Here is a 23634-nt window from a genome sequence, read left to right on the forward strand (position 1 = left end):
ACTGCAATCTCTAAGACATTTGAACCAGAAATAAGGTAGAGTCTTTGAATTGAAGAGAACCAATGCCAAAAGGACACATAGATTTCTGAAAAGCTCAATGTAGACGATTTGCTTCACCATGTTGGGGACAACTACACAAAGTGGGTGCAATCTTCAAGGGGTGTGCTTATGATTTTCACGTCATGAATAACTACCACCAAATCGAACAATATTTACCTAGATAGAAGTTAAGTATCCACAAAGTAAGCTCAGACTAACTTTACACAATGAACAAAAGTCATATGTTCATCAAAAGTATGACCAGAAGATTCACCATAAATCAATACTTATCAGATCTTGCATTTGTTTAGCATACATGAAGTAAAATCTAAACTATGATGAGGGATAAGAACCATGCAAACTCCAAAATAAGAGAAGTAATCACCATCAATTTGAACAATGCATTACTTATTACTTTGGCAGTCATAAACAACAATTTGCTTATCTCAACATGTTTTGCAACATACCCCCATGTTTTACAAAAGAGGAGTGAGCTCAATTTATAGGCTCCTCAATAACAATTCAATGGCCAAAATTAATTTCAAATAAATGGCCGGGATTACTAAATAAAACCCTAATTAGGGTTTGTTACAACCAACTACCACTCTACCAATGGGAAAATTACATCTGGGGACACTTGTCCTTCTTGCTAAATATAAACCAATAATAAAATAGAAGGTTGTTGCATTGTGGAGTGTGCCTTCTAGAAGCTTCCATGGATAAGTCAGGTTCATTGAACTTGGACATGTTGACTTGGAACAATTTGATTGGTTAGAAGATGACAAGGCACCACCTCAGCGTGTTGGATGTCCTCCTTGGCCACTTTGTTCTTCTTCAACGTACCTGCCTATTCCTTGCCGATGACTCTGTCCTTTGCGCTTGCTTCTTCTTAGCTTTGATCTTGGATTCTTTTCGAGATTTTGGTCTCTTCTTCTCACTTGCATTTGAATCTTTGAGGTCTGAAAGTCTCCCCTTGGAGTAGATGTCTGGACTTGAAGTTATTAAATCTTCTTTCCTAATTGCTTTGAAATTCCTCCTACCTGAACCGGACTAATGTTATTGCTCTGATGTCTCCCATTTGTGTCAAGAAATTGTCTAAGTATGGAAATTTGTTTGGAATACTCCTCTTGTCTCCGTCTGAAGAAGTTGCCCTGAATGCTTCAATAGGTCTAGGATTATAAATGAAATCCCCCAAGAAGTCTGCAATTTCTTTCTATATTTTCACCAAGTCCGAGGACTTTTCTTTTATGATGCCTTGAAATTCTTTTAAGTGCCTTGAATTTGGAGAAGAATTCATTTTTGCTTTCCCCACAATGGAGGAAATTGGAATTTTCTCTATGATGTATTTCCCATACTTAGCCAAATTTTGGCTATTCAATTTCATTTTGTAACACCTTCACGTGGACCTTTCAACTTTAGCCAAGACTTTGGCCATCTTTATGCTCGAACGAACTTTGCCTATGGATTTGCCTTCAATTCTGAATTTGGCTTTTGTTAAGTAGAACAAACTCCATCCTTGGACAAGGATTTTAATCATTTCCTCTTTACTTTTCCTCTTTATTCTTCTTCATTCTTCCTATTTCCTTTCCAACACTTAGTCAAAATTTGACTCTTTTGTTGTGGAAAACTCCAAACTAAGCCATTTTTTTATATTTTTTCTTCCTTGTTTCAAAAAATCCACTTGTTGTCTTCGAAAATCTTCCCTCATTGAACTTGGGAGAGAGAGTTCTTTCAACTTTCAAACTTGAGAAAGAATGAGAATGAAAATGACAAGTTGAAATTGATATAAGTTTGAGAAGTTCGATCTTTTCAACATCTTTACATTCTTTCATAGATTCATCAAACCTAGTCTCCTTCCCATCTTCCTCAAAATGGCAACTCAATCCCTTCAAAAGATTTCAAAAGAAAGTTTCTATTTTTGTATTTCGGCGCCACTTCACACCTAGCCAACTTGTCTTCATCTTGGCCATGTAGGTGAATGTGTTGGCATATGAACAGGCATGAGTCATGTCCATTACCAAACATCTATTCACTCCTATTATTGTGTATAAGAAGGCCATCAATAAGCTTCTCAAATCAGCATCGAATTGGTATTTTATTCTTCTTTGTATCCAGATTGGATAAGCTCTATTGAGCACTTTTGCCTTAGGCATATTCAGGTTGCATAGTTCGAAGTAATATTCAGAAACAGCACAAAACACATTGCATATTTTCCAAATAACCATCAGAAACAGCAATCTCTCTCTCTACACTGTTAGTGATTGAGATCATTATTGGCATAGTCACATTGTTAAATCAGACACAGCCTTATAGCATTATTGCTATAATATAAGGAAGGAGACTTTATAAAGTAAGATATCAGGAAAGGCAACATTCTCTCTTCATTTCGGCAGATTGGAGACCTCTTCAAACTTGCGTAGTCTTAAAAGTTATATCAGAGATAGCAGCATCTAATCTAATCATAATTGCAGTTCATATTTATATTATTGAAGATCCTTTTTGCGTACAACCAAATGCTATATCCAAATTAGCAGTAATATTGTTTATATTTATCACATACTATCTAAATATAAGCAATATCAATTATATTGTAAGGACAAATCATTATTAACATAACCTTAAATAATCAGAAATTGCAAGCATTGAGATCGCCATAGGCGACTTCATCTCTTAATCATTTGCAAGAGCAATCTTTATGTCTAGAACAACTGACGGAAACCAAATAACTATATTGCAAGTAAATTGTCCTTATTTGTAATGTCCCCATTTTAGCAGACATGGATTTTTGGATAATTAGCCTATTATTCTGACCCTCGTAGGCTAATGAGGATGGTTGGAGGGTCTTTTGAGGCTTGTATCATCTCTAGTATTCAGTGGTTAGCAGTTTTGGCTTTCGTTTGTGGTCTCTAAGACTCTGTATGCATTACTTACTATTTATAGTAAGTTAGAGTTACATAGAGGGGGACCCTTTCTATTTTTAGTAAGGCAGTTGCACGTACAAAGGATAAAATGGTTAACTTCCAGGTGCAGACCAAATTGAGAAATAATGATTGTTTGGGGAGTTATGATTATTTAATTATTAATAAAGTGAACACTTTATTAATAATTAATTATAATAAGGCATTTAAAGTTATATTATAAAGTTATTAATATTTCATAAAGAAGGGGTCTTTGCATCATTAAAAAGGGGCCAATTGATTATTTAAGTGAGGTGCCTAGGCCAAGGGGGTAAAATTAAGTTATTATGCCAACATTAAAAATGTTTAATGAGTTAAAATTGTGCTTTTTGGGAGAAATTCGACCCCTTTCATGGAGAATATATAAAAGCCTTTGGAAATCGAACCAAGGCATCATTATCGCATTTTGTCTTCATGAAATTCTCTCTGCAAGCGAAAGCCAAGGTTTTCAGCATGCAAGCAGCCATTGGAGAATGGATAATCTTCAGTGCGCGACCATTTGAGGGAGTGAAATATCTTCTGAATTTGGTCTACAGGAGGGCTTCACATCAGGAGTCCAAATTGTGCTTAAACTACAAAGTATTTCTTCAAGTTTTCATCAATTGAAGGAGGAGAAAGAGTTGAATCGATAGCAGATTCAATATTTAAGGATTGTCAACATTTACAGCTGCTACAGGCCGTATAAATTTCTTCTCAGCCCAGCTACACTTCTCACCCAGCCGTACCATCTAGGACTTGGGCGATTTTGCATTAGAGGTATTCAAAAATTCTGAAAATAATCTTGGGGGCAGCGGTCTGCTATAGGAAATCAGTTGCAGCCTTGGGAAGTGTGAGAAAGTATATGCAGCAGTTCAATTCATCATTCCAGGTTTCCCATTATTCCATTTGTAATTGCGTTTTGAATGCAAATAGTTCAGAGGGTTCAAAACTTGGTCCAATGTTATTTCTATGAACTTAATGTAACTCTAAATGCACTTCATTGAAGTTCAATGTGTTTGAGCATTGTTTATATTCTGCATTCAATTATATCATAAATTTCTAAAAAGCAAATTAAAAACAGTAAATTCAAAAACCAAAAACCCTTCAACAATAGATAAAACAACAGTAACCAGCACAGAGCACAAAGGGGTTATCACATTAGTCACAATAAGGGGCATTACATGTGGTATCAGAGATTATAATCCTGCCAGCCTGTGGGAAGAACATTCCAGATGGGCAGAAGATGAAAATCATTTGAAGATTAATACAAGCCATGACACAATACAACAACACTCAAGAAAAATTAAATGAATTGTTGAGCAAGCTAACACCGGTATACAAGAATGGAAATAAGAGATGTAATAGAAATCAATTCATTCAGCCTCCTACAACAAATTCAAAGTCAGTACCATCAACCTTTCCATCTAAAAACCAACGTCAAACCAGTGAGCCAACATCGGCAGATCTACATGAGCAATGCTGACAAGATTGTTAAATGGTAGATTACATCATGACAAGTCTTTAGAAGACTACATCGAGTTAAGAGTCCAGTATTCACCTAAGGAGCAAAGAAGTCATCAACTTAAGCTAGAGAAGAAAGGTGAAAGGCATGAACACTTTAAGGAGAATTACAATATTGCATCAAGTAGTCCGCAAACATTCTCACCAAAGAGAGAAAGCATAGAAAAGCCATCACCAAGCACTACAAGACCAAGAAAATTAAAATACGATCACTACATATTTCAAGGAGTCTAAGATACAAGAAATGGTTTGCAACACTTCTAAGGAAATAGAAGAAATTGATTCAACCTATGTTCCCTCTATTACAAATGAATCAAGTACGTTGACTCAAGACAATCACAAGTTTGATGTTACATCGTCTCAAGGATCATGCACTAAAGATAACATTATAGAGACTAGACCTAATTCAGATCATGGAAATTGCTTATTGATGATGATGTCAACCAAAGTTCTCTTTCACTTCTCAAAGGCTTGACATCCACTAACAAGTCAATGGTTGTGGATGAGGACAACTTTTCCAATGACACTAAGGCAAAGACTACACCTTGTGACAAATCCAAGCGCATTGAAGAAGACAAGCATGGGGAGTTGACCTCAAAGGATAGGGACAAACAAATGAGACAATTCTTCTATAAAACAATGGCAAGCAAGCAACCTCCGCAATTAATAGATAGTGTCGAGGACGTGGAAACAACTCTTCACTTTTGTGAATGGTGGAAGGAGAAGACTAGGCATGCAAGGATGATTGCCTCACAAGCAAAAGAAAATTTGTGGAAGATAAAGTTAAGGCATGGGCACCTAGATGAAAAAAAAGTACCTATCCCAACCAAAAGAGACGACTCAACTACTTCATCTATAATACCGCTCACTCCTAATCAAGGATCTCAATCAACAACAATGAGAGTTTTGAAGGATGATTCACCGAAGGAAGTAGATTTGAAAGCCAAGTATCAAATTATTAGTAATCCCTTGTTTGAAATGGAAGTAGATAAAACTTATGACAACCCACTCTTTGAAGTGAATGAAGAAACTACTCTGAAATCACATAAAGGTGATGACGAAAACAAATATTGGGATCCCGGTGCATCTTCAATCAAGAAAGTATTAAGACCTGTTTGGAACCCTATGACAAAATCTCACGACACCATCACTAAAGATTCCCCATCCAATCAACAAAAGAATGAAGTTCAGCAACAGATTCCTCCTCTGAATCAAAGATCAAAAAGTAATTATTGGAATTTGGTAAAAGAGAAACATTTCCCGTATGGATCCCACCCAAGATGATTGTTCCTACCATTGTTTCCCAATAAAGATGACATTCATGGATAGCCAAAGGATTTTAGGGAAAATGCTAACGTTGAAGGAACAAACACTAAGAAACATACAACTACCACCCCAATTATTGAAATCATACTTGTATCTTTGTGCAAATAGCTATATTTCAAGTAAATTGTCCTTATACACAATAAGGTACATTACACATTATGAGGGTGGATGTGAAGGCAACTTACAGCCACAAGACATAAATCCAATCAAATATTTGTGAACGCAAAGTGTTGATGATCAAAGCCGACAAGGAAGTAGTTGATGAGGGGTTAAAATCAGTTCCTGCAGCAGAATATTAAATATTTCCAGGTCTGAAATAAGAATTTCAAGGGGTAAAAGTGCTATTTCCAGACTGAAGGGAAGTATTTGTGGGGCAATCTTTGTGAATTAGTAATACTGTTTTTAATATTGTTTCACATAGCATGAATCGGCAATGCAAGACTTGAGCTTTCATTCATCATAAACCTTTTGCTTGCCTTGTATTTGCATAAGATTACAATCTAAGGTATTTTGTCTTTTTTTTGTCGGGAATGATTGCAAAGAATGATGGAAGAAAGGAGATAAAGTCATGCAAAAGTGGATTTCACAATGCAAGGGAGGAGATTACCACATTTAAGATATTAGCAAGGATGAGGATTGCAAAGGACTCGCCAACAACAACAAAAGGGAGATCAAAGTCAAGATCCAAGGAAGATGAAGGTGTTTCAACCACGACAACAAGGACATCTCAACATGCAAGGAGCTGATATCACAACATGAAGAAGGACTTCACCACGTGGAAGAAAGATCAAAGCACTGTAAAAGGACTTGAACGATTCAAAGCAGGATTCATCTCAACTAAGCATGAGAAGGAAATGCATTACATAAAAGGAAAACTCCCAAACAAGAAGATGAAAGTAAAATGTGATAAAGACAAGATAGTTTCAGAAGTGTTAAGCAAAGTTAGAAATTTAATCAATAAGATCATATAATTTGGGAATATGAATCATCACAATCACTCAAAAGGTTTAAAGATGTTGAGTCTCAAGAAATATTGTTAGAGATTCAAGGACGTCTTTGTGATGAAGGATGAAGAGCGCTTCCAGAACTGTGCAAGCTAAGTTGGCACCTAATCACATTTAGCCAATCAAATCATGACAAATCAAGGTGTCCAGCTTCAAAGAGCCTAACTAATCAGCAACTACACGTGGAGGGCACTAAGTTCAATGTACCTAACCTCAATTTTCATTGGCCTACACTCAAAAAGGGACATATGTCCAAATGTTGTAATTTTCTAAATGGTCGAAGAGGAGTTAGTTGTAACTAACCCTAATTAGGGTTTCATCGTGTAATCTCGACCATTGATTTCAAATCAATCTTGGCCCTTGAATTGTAATTGGGATATCTATAAAAGGCTTGCCTTTTCATTTGTAAAGGTTAATAGTTCAATAGTAGAAAAATAGTTGGCTAAGTAGGAGTAGAGTAGAAGGCAAGACAATGATTGTTGCCAAGACTTGATGGAATAAACATACTACTTTCATTGAAGATTTGGTGGATTTTGTGTGTTATTTCAACATGTTGCATGGTTTCTACTTCTCAAGTTTCAATTCAAGTTTAGATCAAGTTGGTTGATCTTGAAGGAGCAATGCAATGATATGTGATGAACTCCTTGGTTCATACTTTTTGTGGTTTGCTGATTGTAAGCTACAATGTAAAGTTAGCCTCAACCTTGTTATTGTGGCTAAGTTCGATTGTGGATATTTGTTCAAGTTGCACCAGCATTGAGTATTTGAATGAATGGTTTGTGGTATGAAAATCTTTCATTTCCTTTGGAGATCGCACCAATGTTGTGTAGTTGTTGTTATCATGACAAAGCAAGACATGGGTTGAAGGAGTTTGTCTATCAAAGCAATATTCATTATTATCATTATCCTTAGGATTAGATTCAATTCTCTAAACCCTTTCCCTTTTAATCTTTGTTTGGTAGAAGTTAAGATAGTTTGCAAGTTCTAGCTGTGATTCATAAACATAAGTCCCTTTGTAATACCAGCATATCAACATCATATACACTGAGTTTATCCATCTACATGTCAAGACCTGACTAAAGAAATCTTGGGGTTACCTTATTTGATCATATCATTTAGCATATAAGGTCTCCTTGTTCAAGAGAGGATAGAATACTTAGTATTTTATTACACATCAACAGGTATGAACACTGCCATAGCTGAAAAGATCATAACTGGTACTCAAGTTAACCAATGCATAATTTGGATAGAGGGTCTTTAAGTGGAAGGAAACTTTTCTTAAACAGAATGTCAAAGAACAAAACAAGTTGGCTCAAGGATGCAAACCAGATGTTAGGTGAGGTTGCACAGGAATTCACAAATGTTGGTTGCCAAATCAAAAAACAAGACAACTCCAGATATGCTATGGCTAACGAGCTATAGGCCAAATTTGAGAACACCAGTGACTCCCTTTCAGATCCTAATGTTTTCAATGAAGATAATCTAAACAGGTTGGCTAGAATTGACTCTACTTTAACTTGGTGCCCAAATCATACTAGAAATTTTTCCACAAAAATGAGGCACTCTGATCCAATTGCATGTTATGGAAATTAAGAACGCAAAATGTTCTTAGCTCGAAGGAGCAGGAGATCCCTATTGTCCTATAGGCATTAAAGGATTACAAAGCTAGGGTGGTGAAACAGCAACCAGCTCAGCAAAATGGTGCCAACTTGGACCAATCACAAGAGCCACCCCAACTTTAGCTTCCCTTTTTATTTTAGTTGTGTTTGAAGAGCACATAGAAAATACTAAGAGGGGTTGGGGGGGGAAGAGGGGGGTTGAATCGGTATTTTAAACTTCTAAAAACAAGAAACCTCATAAAACATAGATATAGAATTGAGAGCAAACATAAAGACAAAAACACCAAATTTTTCTTGTGGAAAACCCTTTTGGGTAAAAAACCATGGCACACAATAGCTTTCATTAACAAATGGGCACCAACCCAAATTACATTAGTGAGCACCAACTCTCCTTGAAGCACCAACTCCGATCAGCTGAGGCAACAACCTCAGTATAAAACAAAAACATTGAACACTTGTGTCATAAACATGTATATAGCTTCATTATGTTTCTTCCAACGTAAACTCCACACAATGATGACAATGCTCAGCTACTGTAAAATAAAATCCAACTACTTGAGTATAAAGCTTGATCGCTTTCAGCAAATAAAACCCAATAAGACTCAGTATTGTGCTCGACCTCCCTTGGTTTATACAATGCACACACCCAGTTTTTGCCTTATCAAAACCTCATATTTTATGCTTCGCACTATTTTATATTACAGCCCACTACTTTACATGTTGCATACTAAAAATATATTGCACACCTCATTTCATGCACACACTTCATCTATATATTTTTTGCAACTGAATTTCAGTTCATATATTATCAACCCGTGGCCTATTCTTCAAAGGCGTCTTGTAAATATGCATCTCCATAGTCAAAAAGGGATATTGATTTTTAACAGCACTAAAATCTCTGACAAAGTCTTCAACGCATACTCATTACTAGTAGCTACGTAACTATATTTTTGTGTTGGACTAGATCAGACGATCCTGAAATAGACACGCCATCAAATCTTATGTCAAACCATTATCTGAAGCATGATATTCAGCAACCACACAAGTTTTTTTTAGTATTACATCCCCTCAATATACTTTCAACGCATCCTTATTAATTACCTGCTCCACGCATACCATAATGCATCCTTATTAATTACTTGCTCCATGCACACCATAACGCATCCTTATTCATTACCTGCTCCACGCACTCCGTGCATTAAAGCCTGACCAACAGCAGACATTATACGATTAGGCGGAAGGCACATATTATATATTTAGCATATGGTTCATCGAGTCATTCCACCTTATGTTACGTCCCTTAAATGATATTCAAAATTCATCATGGATGATGTGTCACTTGAAAAAAACTGACTTGGACAGGCAGCCAACTCAAACTGACAACCAAGCAGCTCAAACATACAGCTAGGTAGCTCAACCAGACAACTAGGTAGCTCAACCAAGCAGGCAAGTAGCTCAACCAAGTAGGCAAGTAGCTCAACCAAGTAGGCAAGTAGCTCAAGCATGCATCCAAGCAGCTCAAGCAGCTTAACCAAACAACCAACCAGCCCAAACACGCAATTGCTTGACAACCTTGATCATCATCCTTTGACATCGATGACAAAATATCCAACAGTGTTTAATGTTATTTTCACTTGATATTTAAAAGACTTTTATTTTTAAAATGATTCTTTTAAAAGAATCAACTTCAAGTGTTGTGGGACAAGTTACTTATGCAAACCTTATAAATAGATGTAAATGGGACTTTGGAGGGGTCCGAATTTTTTATCCCCATTATACTGTGAGAAACGACCAAAAAAGAACATCAATAAATTTTGGTTGTTCATCCATGAAAGATCTTATTGTCTGTGCACATTAAGTATTAAGTTCTGCTTTATCGTTCATATTGAATCTGTGAATTTAAGTGAATTCATGAACGTGATTGCTTCTTTGTGAGTGAAAATATTCATTTAAGGCAATACTTACTTCTTTATGGGATCTCAATGAAATCCATTTTTTATTGAAGTTACTTGCTCACATTGATATTCCAAATCAGTGTATTGGTGTCATTGTGATTTATCTTAGGGCTTAAATGGCCTTTGAACCTTGAAGTTAGCAATTTGTTTGAAGTCCTTATCTTTCAGTTTCAATATTCATATTTGTTGCATGTTGATGTGCAATTATTAGGTGCCCTTTCTACTTTCTGGTTAAAAGTATACCCATATTTAATTTTCTTCAGAAATCAAATCCTACAAAGGGAGTTGTACCTTTTATAAAATTCAGAGGAGAACTGATCCATGGTTCACCCAACTATTGTTAAAGATCTTGTCTCCATTTTCGGGCAAATAAGAGTCTTTTAAAATAATTTTTCAAAGAGACAAATCTATTAACCAACAAAATGCTAACATTGTACTTGGAATTAAAAAAATGTTTAGCTAGGTTGACTTACTAATATATTCAAGTCTATTCTCTGCACCATGCTCCTTGATCATTGTACAAATTAAGCACCTAATTGCACCATTAAATGGAACAGGAATGAAGTAAAGCATTCACTCTTATGATCCCAAAACATTGTGTAGGTTCTCAAAGATTTCTTATGGATATAATGCCTTCCCTTCATTTCCAATTTCGAATATATAATGAGTTGATAAATTTCCTTTCCATTTTTTTAAAATTTGATTGGTAAAGTATTCAATTTAATGAAGGAAAGCAATAGGAATTCATGAAGAGTCTTCCACCTTGCATTATTTTTCCTAAAGTCTCTTGGCTCACTTGAAAGCTCTAGCAACTTGTTAATTTATATATCTATTCAATTTAAAACCCAAAGACGAGTTGAGATAATTTCTATATCTATTCAATTTAAAACCCAAAGACTGCTTTTTGCTCAGAAGATTTATGTTTGGTATGTAGCCGGAAAAAACATGTTTACGATGTAAAGTCTATTGGAAATAAATGCCTATTATCAATGAAGTTTGAATTGGTGAAATCTTAATTTTGGATCTGCACTTTATATTTCATACCGTTTCAGATTTTATGAATGAAGCTAATGAAGTCTTGATAGTGAACTTGATTATATGCTTCTTCTGTTTAATCTTTCAATAGATTGTATTCTATATTAAATCTTATTGGGAAGTGAAATCTGAAACAAGAAATCAGAAAACAGTTTATTAATGGGTTCAAACTCTTGCCTGCTATTTCCAAAAAAATCAGGGCTGCACATTTCAGACTTGTTTTCAGATCACCCATCTGGTATAACAGCCTAGGAGTAGATGCAATGGGAAAAGGAACCCTCATTGGAAGTAGAATTTCTAAGTATCATTCAACACATAACCAATAACAAGACCAGACTGAAGAGTTTGCAGTAGTATATTTCATTTATTTGTAAATTGGTGTACGAAAATTACATCTATACATCAATATTCCAACACTTGTTTGGTTAGTAACAATTCAAGTTCTTGGTTGTAGCTGTGTAATAGTTTACTCTCTACCTACTTGAGTTGCAGTGTGTAATAGTTTACTCTCTACCTACTTGAATTTTTTGAGTTATTAAGATTTTCAATTTCGCAAAGATAGAGACCAAAGTTTATAGTTTATAACTTTATTCATCTAATTTTTCCATGGTCTGTGTAAAAGTTCTATTTTTGTGTCTTCGAGACTACCATTAGAGTAATAAACCAACTCTCTGGCTGCAGGAGTTTCTTTAAGGTTATAGAACAATCGATAGTCGAACTTTACGATGAAGCAAGTTCGTCATAGAACTCTCTTCAAAGAACTTTCAGTATATCTAAGCTTATTTATGAATTTAGTTTTGAAGAAATTATTCAATATGAAAAGCAACATTATGAACACAGTTTGTTATTACTGTGAGATGAAAGCAAAAAGATGGTTAAAATGATAAATTCAATTCTTATACTTAATGATTATCAAGACTAACGAATCCACAAAAAATTCAAGATTTAGAAGATTTTCTATATAAAAATATAAAGAAAAACAAAAATATAACCAAAATGACTTTTGAAGAAGATGAAATTAGAATACAAAAGTCATATGCAAAACATAAGTCTAAATAAAATGCATTAAATTCTCAAAAGCTAGCACCTCATGTGTTAAGACTAGATATGTTCAGTCTTAGTAAAATGCAATACCATCAGAATATCCTGAAACCTAAGTTATTGGATACACCCCTTGGGGGTCCCAATCCTATACCGAATGGGTGCAAGTTAGGGTCCAATGACAGCAGAGGCTTGGGCGCATCCAAGGTCCTACACAAGCACCCTGGCTACCAACAGTAAATGAGCGGGACTTTCAACATACCCAAGCCACTCCTAACTCTAAAGTGAGCCCAAGGGGGCCAAAGAACTACCCAAACCAAAAATTAAGAAAAAAATCATTTTTTAGAATATTTTTATAAACAAAAATGTGCCAAATACCTAATTTTGCCATTAAGTGATAAAATTGTGAATATGGTGTGTGTCATCAAGGTTTGTGTGGTTTCATAGGCCTTAATTTGGGCTTGGTAGTGAGGACTCTACCCCTCAACCTTGCGGTCGCCCAAACCAAAAATTAAATAAAGTTATAAAAAAGCATTTTTTCACAATTTTTATAAACAAAAATGTGCCAAATAGTATGATGATACTTTTCTTATGTAGATCTAACGTTGTTGGAGCACTCCACACTTCTTGGACAAGTGTGTTGTTTTGGTAGAGTGTCAATTTTCATATGGACAGATATCTTATGCACTTAGGTATTGATGTTTTGGTCAAAGTTTATATTTGAGTTATTTTAATAACTTTCGTAGTTGTGGGAAAAACAATTAAATTATTAAATGGTTTAATATTTAAATTGTCAAATGCTCGAAAATTAAAATACAGCTTATGATTTATTATTTAGAAAAGGTTTGTATAAGGAGACATAATAATGACATGTTTTGGGCTCAAAAGTAAGGTTGAATTAAAAAGGGAATCTCAAAAGTCACTTGGAGGAAAAGGAAAAAAAGGTTTCCTTTTTTTGGAAAAAACAATGAAAAAAAATGCTTTTAATGAAAAGGCAAATGAAAAGTTTAAAAAGTGATTTGGAAAAAAAGCACAAAAATGATATTTAAAAAGGGATTCGGATTGGGCAAAGAGGTTGGTCATCCATTGCTCATTATCATTTTTTTTCTTGAATGATTGAACTATGTTCATCTCCTATACCTAGGGCGAATACCCTCCTTGCCATTTGATAGCGGTTTCATCAAGAAGTCACCTATATGCTAAAGATATTGGGTGGGAGACGAAAATCCCTAAAAATACATTGGAGCAATTTCATATGGAGATTGCTTGTGTGCTGAATGTTATTATGAGATTTGTGGAGATTTGCATTGAAGAATAGAAATATCGAACTATCATTTCCAGGTTTTTGAGTGTTGCATGTAATATTTGAGATCAGTTGGTGTCATAAATATGACTTATTTCAACTATGGTACTCAATATTAGCTGCTGATAATTATATTCAGTCAATCCACTTATAGATTTCAGACTAAAGTAGAATCATTTCATGAAGCAAGAGGATTTGATTTTCTGTTACAACAGTCCATAATCAGTTCTAAAATAACATACAATTAGCAAGAAGCTAGTTTCCGAAGTAAAAAAGCCAACAATAATTAGATTTATACTCATATCATAAGCACATTTGTGTGAAACACATATTATTCCAATTATATCAGACAACTGTGGAAAATCAACGAATTGGTTAGTATATTGATTGTATTTTCTAAGACATCAGTTGATTATATTTGTATTCAATTGTATGATTGATTTGATCTCATTGTCAAAAATAGGAGAAATCAGTTCATTCATTTCAGTGTTTATATTATGTAATTTTCTTCCATGCATTTGTCTAGTTGCCAATGTGGGTTGTATGACAACTATTTGCTTAATGCATGACAAATGTTTGTGAATATGCCTATGGTAATAAAGGATAGTTGCAATTGTTTATCATTGAATTCAGAAATATTGATTGATTCAAAGTTCCACCAACTATTTGACGAAATGTCTGTAAGCTAAAGGTTAAGAATTTTGCAAGTTTGTTTAAAAAAAATTGGTAGAATCACTGCAAAATTCATCATTTTGTGTGATAGATTGGAGTTGTTTTGACCGCATTCTTTCCAAAAACGATGAATAAATTGTTGATTGGGAAGTTGGGAGACCTTGTTTACATTCGCAATAATTTACTAGTGTATGAACAATCAGCAAAAGACTCTCCACAACTCTAACAAATTCCAAAAGACATAGCAATTGGAAATGAGCTTAATTTTTTTGATGATGAATCGAGTAGTACATCTAGCTACGATGATACTGATGCAACTCAACCATGTGCTCTTGATGACTTGGAGTTTTTTTTTAAGTTTTAGAGTCTTTGACTCTTGTCACTTTTTGACAAAAAATGCATCTTTGCAATTTCAATTTGTGATATTAAATGTATCTTATGGTTTAACTTTAGTAACTTTATCACCGTTTATAAATTTGGCATCATTTTATATAATTGCAAATATGTTTAACAATGTCTACCTATATTGACAATTTTGCTAATTCATTTTTATATGTGAAAAAATTCAAATTCATATTAAGCAAACTTAATCAACAAAAAATATATTGAACTTTATCTCATTGCTGAACATAATCCAAATTTTTTCGTTGTCAAACTCAAACATAAACATGAACCTTGTGACAAAATTACTCCATACCAAAAACGATCATAATAGATGTACTACATCAAGGAGATTCGGTTTCCAATAATGCCATACAAGCAGGAAAAAACAATAGTCCAAAACACAAGTAAAAATATTCCAACAATCTTCTAGGTAGCAAATTACATCAATTAAAGCAGACTGTACTTTTGAAACTATCCAACAACTAGCATCCAAGTGTCCCAATTTTTTTATTATAGATGTTCTTGCAAATGGTTAACAAGTAAGAAATAACAAAAGGGAAAACGAATTCAGCTATGTATTAATGAATAAACAAAGAATCTTTGTGCTAACTTCTACCTGTACATTTCAACATTCCTAAAGAAAAGCCAAATACAAAGTTTGAATACAACCTCACTTCTTCCATCATGTATTATATTGAGAGCTGCCACATCAAGTATGTTTGCTAGATCAGCTCCAGCCATACCCTCTGTTAATCTCGCAACAACTTCATAATCCACATCATCTGCCATAGGTTTCTTCTGCGCATGAAGCTGATAGGTAATCCATTCTTGTTAGTATCCCATCAATATTAGGCTAGCTGCATATGATGCACTACTACAAAGTACAAAATTTAACACATAAAAGCAAGTTAGAACTATATGATTTATGAATTATATAGGAGTGCAAAAACATATTATGCAATTGCAAGCTCAAAAGCTAAACTCAACCATAAAGGCCACTTTAGCAAATAAATGCTACATATAAGTTTATACTTTATAGCCACTCAAGCACAGGAATTTCTGTCTCATCTTTCTACCCATACTTGCTTTCTTAAAATTACAATAAACTATATATCTACATATGAATTCCAATTGACATCAAGAAATATCTGACTGCCATGAACTGTTAGCATTGGATGGTAAGTATGATATCAGATAATGCACGGAAATGAGGCAGCAATCTATCTGATAGTAACCATCTAAAGATAATAAAGAAGTTAAACAACTAAACAATCCTAAGAATCCAATCTGAGTTATCTAGCTATAACATTTTGTAATTTAGCTACCTCTAGCATGGTTGACTGCCGATGCCTGCAAATACAGATGAAGTAACATTTGATTTGCAATATTCAGAGGTTTTGCTCATCTTGAAAAAACAAAAGGTTAAAGTTCCCAGTTAGTGGTGAAAATAGATGCATCCCTATTTCAAAATGGGGAACCTAAAATTCCATAAGAAATGATGTATCCCGAAGCTATAAAATGGGCAGAATTTTTTTTTTTAATAACTCATAAGTACACAGATTATGAAGAGCAACTACAAGCATAGATGTCTTCTGAAAAAAAAAATTAATATGAAGGATATCTCAAGTCACCTAAAACCTGATATGACTAACTAGCAGCTCGATTCTCCCAGCAAAGATTCAAATCTTGAACCAAATTTAAGATATTAGTGTTAATGCATTATAGCTCCTGCAAGATAAGTAAAACCATACTTATATATGCTGTTATTCATACTATTTAAATCATGCTGACAATACTTATCGCATTGCTGATAATAATTCATACATCGATATTGAGTATTGATATCCATACTAATGATATCGATATCATACTATGCTATCAATGACAGCATACTACGATGCCGATATCATTAGTAATGCCTTGATGTAACTACAGTTCAATAATGTGTATCAAACTTAATTATATTGCAATGTGTATCGAACTTAACTAAATGCTGTTGTTAATAAAGCACCGATTCAAATATACAATGCACCTTTGGTTATCGGGTGCATTAAGGCACCGATCCTAATTATGATATGCAATATGATTATCGGGGTTATATGTGAACCGATCCATTATAGCATTTGTTAAGAGATAAAACAAACGTATATTGAAAAGGCACCGATCAATACACCTATTGACCGGTTGCCTAAATGATATATATACCAACTGAATTCATTTGGAGAAGACAGAGAAAATATTTAATGATCTCTCTCCCACAGTCTGCACATAAATAAATCAGAATTGTTAGACACAAAATAATAAATTGCAATCACATAGCATTACTAGTTTTTAACTTGTTCTTCAATAGAAATTGAATATACTTTGCATGGTATCAGAGCCACGGTAATCGAACCCAAGGCTATTCGATTTTGATAAATTCAAGGACAAAGTTATAAACCACATCACATTTCTAAAATGGCCAACGCTATCAGATTCGAAGATAGACTCGGAGGTAGCGAAGATTTTTCAGCTTGGAAGTTTAGAATCAAAATGATTTTGAGAGAAAACAAAGTTGATTCATATGTTCAAAATGAAAATGCACAGCCAGAAGGTGAACCTAACAAATCAACATGGATTGAGGGAAATGAAAAGGCTATTAAAATAATAGTGGATGGGATAATAAATAACATAATGCCCTTCATTAAAAAGTATGAGACGGCTTATAAAATGTTCAAGGCACTCGAAAGGACATTTGAGATATCAAATGCAAGTTGTACTTTGGCTTTGAAACGAGAGATCAATCATATCAGTATGAACAAAGGGGAAACAATTAACTCCTACTTTATGCGGATATCAAGCCTAAGAGATGACTTAGCTTCCCTTGGATACAAGATCCAAAGCAAAGAGTTAACACTCATTGCTCTAGATGGGTTGCCTAATGGATGGAACACATTCGTCCAAGGCACCAGTGCTAGGTCTAAATATCCCAAGTTTGAAAGATTAAGAGATGACTGTCTACAAGAAGAATCAAGAATGAACAAGGTAGGAATAAAACAGAAGAATATAGACGAAGACTTGCAAGTCCTAAATACAAACACTAATAAAAAGTTCAAGAAGAAGCAATTTAGGAAGAGAAAAGCTCATCAAGGCAAGAACACTACAAAGAAAGACCTATCACATGTTCAATGTTATAGGTGTGACAAATTTGGACACTATGTTGCAAAATGCCCAGAGAAAGGAAAGCAAGCCACATTTGCCATAGTGAGGAAATCCAAACGAGAAAATGACTCCGAGAACTATGTCCTCTACTCAGCACTTACAAGCCATGTTTCAAACAAATCTAACTCATGGGTGATCGACAGTGGTTCATCCAGACACATCACCGGTTTTAGAGAAGTACTAGACTCCATGATAGAGGAGAATGATGAGGAAGTGACCATCGGAGATGATTCATCACATCCAGTCAGAGGAATTGGAACCTGCACCATCAAACTAAAGACAGGCACGTCATTACGACTTGAAGGGGTACTATATGTTCCTAGCATTAGAAGAAATCTAATCTCCATATCAGCACTAGAAGATCAAGGATACAGAGTGACCTTCATGGAAAACAAGGTGTTGGCTTGGGCAAAGAAATCTTCCATCAAGAACGCTAAGGTCATTGGTCAAAGACAAGGCTATTTGTATGAGCTATGCACAGAGCCCAATCTAGCCTTGACCCATGAAGCCACTAATGCAAATGAAGTGTGGCACAGGAGATTAGGCCATCTGAATTATAGAGCTTTGTCAACTATGGGAAACCTTGTCACAGGTCTACCTAAGTTGAAGCAATATCATTCAGAGGCATGCAAAGGATGTGCCCTAGGTAAGAATACCAAAAGTACATTTCAGAATAGTAATAGGAAAACTAGCAAAGTTTTGGAATTAGTTCATTCTGATGTATGTGGACCTATGTCCGTACCCTCTCTAGGGGGATTCTTGTACTATGTAATTTTTGTTGATGACTACTCTAGGAAGACTTGGATCTACTTTTTGAAATGTAAAGAATCAGAAGAGATCCTAAGTAGATTTAAAGAGTTTAAAACTTTAACAGAAAACCTCTCAGAAAACAAAATTAAAACCATAAGAACTGACAATGGGGGGGAATACACATCAGAACTATTTAAAGATTTTTTGTAAAAATTCTGGGATTAAAAGGGAGTTAACAATACCTTATAACCCTCAACAAAATGGAGTAGCTGAAAGAAAAAATAGGACCATAGTAGAAGCTGCCAAAGCTATGATACTAGATCAAAATCTAAACTTGAATCTTTGGGCAGAAGCAACTAGCACTGTTGTGTACATACAAAACAGATGTCCACATTCACACCTTGAAGATAAAACTCCTGAGGAAGTCTTTACCAAAACAAAGCCAGATATCAGCCACCTTAGGATATTTGGGTGTCCTGTCTATATACATGTACCTAAAGAGAAAAGACTAAAACTAGAGCCCTCTGGAAAAAGGGGAATACTTGTAGGATATAGTGAAACTTCTAAAGCTTACAGAATCTATGTACAAGGGCAGAAAAATATTGAACTCAGTAGGGATGTAATCTTTGAAGAAGATTTAGCCTTCAAAAGGGCCCAAAATACAATAGAACTTGAAATCTATAATCCTACTCCTAACCTAATAGAAGATCCTACTTCTGAGCTTCAGAGAGAGTATCTTGAGGAAACTGTAGGTGAAAGACAAAACCCTCCTATAGAAAAACTCAAGAAAAGACCACTATGGGCCACCAAAACTATAGCAGAAGCTCAGAAGTTCGCTGCTCCTTCAGGAACCTTCAGAGAAAGCAAGAGGCCTAAAAGGTTCACCAACTATGTTGCCCTTATGAATGATCTCTCTAAAGCTGAACCAAACAATGTATCAAATGCACTCAAACATCAAGTATGGAAAGATGCCATGTCTGAAGAATATCAGTCCATTATGAAGAATGATGTTTGGGAGATTGTTCCTAGGCCAACCAAGAAATCTGTTGTGTCTTCTAAATGGTTGTTTAAAATCAAGCATGCTGCAGATGGCAGTATTGAAAAGCACAAGGCCAGATTTGTAGCTAGAGGGTTTTCACTGAAGGAAGGAATAGATTATGAAGAGACATTTGCACCTGTTGCCAGGTATACATCAGTAAGAGTTGTACTAGCCATTGCAGCAGCAAAGGGGTGGAAGGTACATCAGATGGATGTAAAGACAGCATTTCTAAATGGCAAGATCTCAAAAGAAGTCTACTTAGAGCAACCTGAAGGGTTTGAAATTCATGATGCAGAGTCTCATGTGTGTAGGCTCAAGAAAGCTCTCTATGGGCTCAAACAAGCTCCCAGGGCCTGGTATGAAAGAATTGACACCTATCTCTCAAAACTAGGTTTCTCTAAGAATGATGCAAATCCTAATCTCTACCTCAAAAGAAATAAAGGTGATATGCTAATATTGATTTTATATGTTGATGACTTATTAATCACAGGAAATGATCACCTAATAGATCAATGCAAGAAAGATCTATCCACAGAATTTGATATGAAGAACTTGGGGCTTCTTCATTACTTCTTAGGATTGGAAGTATGGCAGAATCCTGATAATATTATACTGAACCAAGGGAAGTACACCTTGGACATATTGACGAGATTCAGAATGCTAAACTGCAGGCCCATGACCTCTCCTATGGAAACCAGCATCCATAAACTTCAAGAAGCAGCAGCAGAGTCAAAATGTAATGTCCCCATTTTGCAAGCATCAGAGTTTGTAAGAATTAGCCTATCATTTGACCCTCGTAGGCTAATAATTATTGATAGAGGGCCTCGTGTGGCAGTTACTTGGTGATTAAAAACATTACTCTTCAACTGGATTCAGGTTTTGGCCTTTGCACAGGTTTTTTGACTCAGATTGGCACACTGACTATTTATAGTAAGTTAGTATTTTGGGAGAGTCAAGGTTCCTATTAATAGAAAGACACCTGAGCAGAGCTTATTGGCAGTGTCAACCTTGATTGGGCCTTTGCAGCTATTTCTAGACTCAGTTCCACATACTTACTATTTATAGTAAGTCACTATTCAGGGTTTCTATTTTTAGACAGGCATCCAATCACATGGAGAATAGGGAGAGTCGACTCCTGGCTCAGACGGTTTAGCAATTAGACAAGTACATCAAGAGATATTAAAGTTTAAGTGACTTAAGTGATTTATTTAATATTTTAATATTATTATAAAGTTCTAAAGTAACTTTATAATAATAAAGTCACTTTAATATAATAAAGTGCGTTAAGTGAATAATTTAATGTGGGAATAAATCTTTTATCCCACATTGGCCAGGAAGGTGTTTGAGCTCTCTTAAGGAAAGAATAAAAGGAAAGGCAAGAGTTCGTTCTCGACATCCAGTTGATCAATAGTATTTTGATTGATTTTTATTGTGGAGCCTAGGGCTTTCGCAATTTTCTTCTTTGATCATAGGAAACGAAAACTTCCTATTGATAGTAATTTTGAAGGTGTGAAATAACACCTGAATTATTGCAGTTGTGGGAAAGAATACTTCAGTTCTTTCATTTGTGCAAATTGGTGAAGTTTTCTACAAGGGTTTGAAGTTTATTGTTGGCGAACATTTATAATTGGTTGTGAATCATCCTTCTTTGGCACATTGAGTTATATCATTCTTGTTGGGAGAGATTATCAACAAATTATTCAAGGTTTTAAGAGCAGATTGCAAGTTTGTTCTTGCTGCTACAGTGTGCATGAACAGTGCGCGTGAACAGTGCCGTGAACAGTGCGCGTGAACAGTGCCGCGCTACAGTATTTTGCTTGATTCCGATTGCAACTTTCATCTCCATCATTAAGCATCACTATTATCAGGTTCCTCTTGCAACTATTAGTAGCTAGTATTGAAATATTAGGCATATAATTTTGCTGTTGTAAGTGATAACTTAGAATCAGATTTGGCATTGATGTAGTCTTTTTGTAAGCCAATTAGTCTTGGCAAATCCATAGCAGCATTGTACTTAGGAATGAATTCAATAAAGAAGATATATGTTGCATACCATTTGTTTGACGAAATGTCCTTTTAATAGCATATATGATCAGCATAATAGTTGCATGCCAATTGTTTGTCAAAATGTCAGTTGGCTGTAGGTATGCATTCCATATCTAGTTTTCATGTATATGCATTAAAAATACCAAAAAGAACTGCACTCGCATACTAGTTCATTGTAAGAGGTATTGTCAACATCATTGGTGAACTTCCTAAATTTCTTGGCAACTTTCAAAGTGTATCAAACAATCTGAAATACAAAAAATCAGAATAGAGAAAGACAGCATACAAAGTGTTTGACAATATTCCTCGAGCCAAAATCAATCAGTTTGGGCAAGGGATATTACACAAAACCCACTGACCCTACTCAATATAGGCAGATGATTGGGTCCTTGATGTATCTAGTAAATACAAGGCCAGATATCTGTTATGCTGTTAATGCTCTAAGTCAGTTCATGTGTGAACCTAAGGAGATACACTTGGTTGCAGTAAAACATGTAATGAGATACTTACAAGGTACTCTAAAGCTTGGTCTTAAATATGAGAAAATTGACATAGACCTACATGGATTTACAGATTCAGATTGGGCTGGTAGTGTGATTGACAGAAAGAGCACTTCAGGGTGCTGCTTCAGTTTAGGTTCAGCCATGATATCCTGGATCAGCAAAAAACAATCTTCAGCTCAGAGTTCCACTGAGGCTGAATATATTGCAACTTCCATGGCTGCCCGAGAGGCAGTATGGCTTAGGAAGTTGCTTGTGGGATTGTTTGGAGAACCTATGAAACCTACTGTTATTCAGTGTGATTATCAAAGCTACATAAAACTCTCTGTAAATCCAATATTTCATGACAAGTCCAAACATATTGAAATTCCATACCATTATGTGCGAGATATGGTTGACAGGAATGTGATTAAATTAGAATATGTGTGTACAGGAGATCGGACTGCAGATATTCTGACCAAACCTCTTTCCAGAGTGAAGGTTGATCACTTCAGAAAGGGCTTAGGTATGATAGAAAGGCAATCTGCTTTGTAATCTATACTTAATACATTTAAGATGTTTAATGTGTAAACTTCTTTGTCATGTTTGGACAATCTTTGGTTTTTTTTTGCCACCTGTGTTCATATCTAAGAGGTGACGATCTCTCAGGTACTGAACACTTGTATGTAGACATCATAAGGTGACGATCTTATGGTAGTCAAACCAGCGATCATGTTGGATCTCTGGTAAGTCATGGATGTGCTATGACTGCGTTGTGATAAAACATTTATAAAATGTTATTGCACTTATCACAACCTGGATATGATGAGAATTTAAACACTTCTCATATGGTTATCCTTGTATTGCATGTTTAGGCAATACTGATATCACGTGCTTAGGTGATATCTCAACCAATGATCATGTTGGATCTCTGGTAAGTCATGGATGTGTCATGACTGTGTTGTGAGAAACATTTATAAAATGTTATTGCACTTATCACAACTTGGATATGATGAGAACTTAACACTTCTCATATGGATTATCCTTAAAAGTATTGCATGTTTAGGCAATACAGATATCACATGTTTAGGTGATATCTTGATAAAAATTTGTATCACATGCTCAGGTGATACTTTATAAACATGCTCAGGTGATGTTCTTTTATTTTTCATATCATATGTTTTGATGATATTTCACATGATATAGATTTTGATGACTGACATTGTCTTTGTTATGAAAGAGAAATGTGATGCAGGTTACCTATCTTCCGGAGCTAAGAGGGAG

The 23634-nt window shown here is 35.1% G+C and overlaps 1 protein-coding gene across 1 annotated transcript in view; it reads right to left on the reverse strand.

Annotated features, from left to right (window-relative positions):
• The window catches only part of LOC131065147 (probable inactive ATP-dependent zinc metalloprotease FTSHI 2, chloroplastic), a 193644-nt gene that overhangs the window by 82923 nt on the left and 87087 nt on the right, over positions 1-23634 (reverse strand). The window contains exon 5 of the mRNA XM_057999587.2: positions 15505-15645. Within this exon, the coding sequence (XP_057855570.2) occupies positions 15505-15645 (141 nt within the window). The remainder of the gene's footprint in view (positions 1-15504; positions 15646-23634) is intronic.

The sequence above is a fragment of the Cryptomeria japonica genome, chromosome 1, assembly GCF_030272615.1.
Source record: "Cryptomeria japonica chromosome 1, Sugi_1.0, whole genome shotgun sequence".
NCBI lineage: Eukaryota > Viridiplantae > Streptophyta > Pinopsida > Cupressales > Cupressaceae > Cryptomeria > Cryptomeria japonica.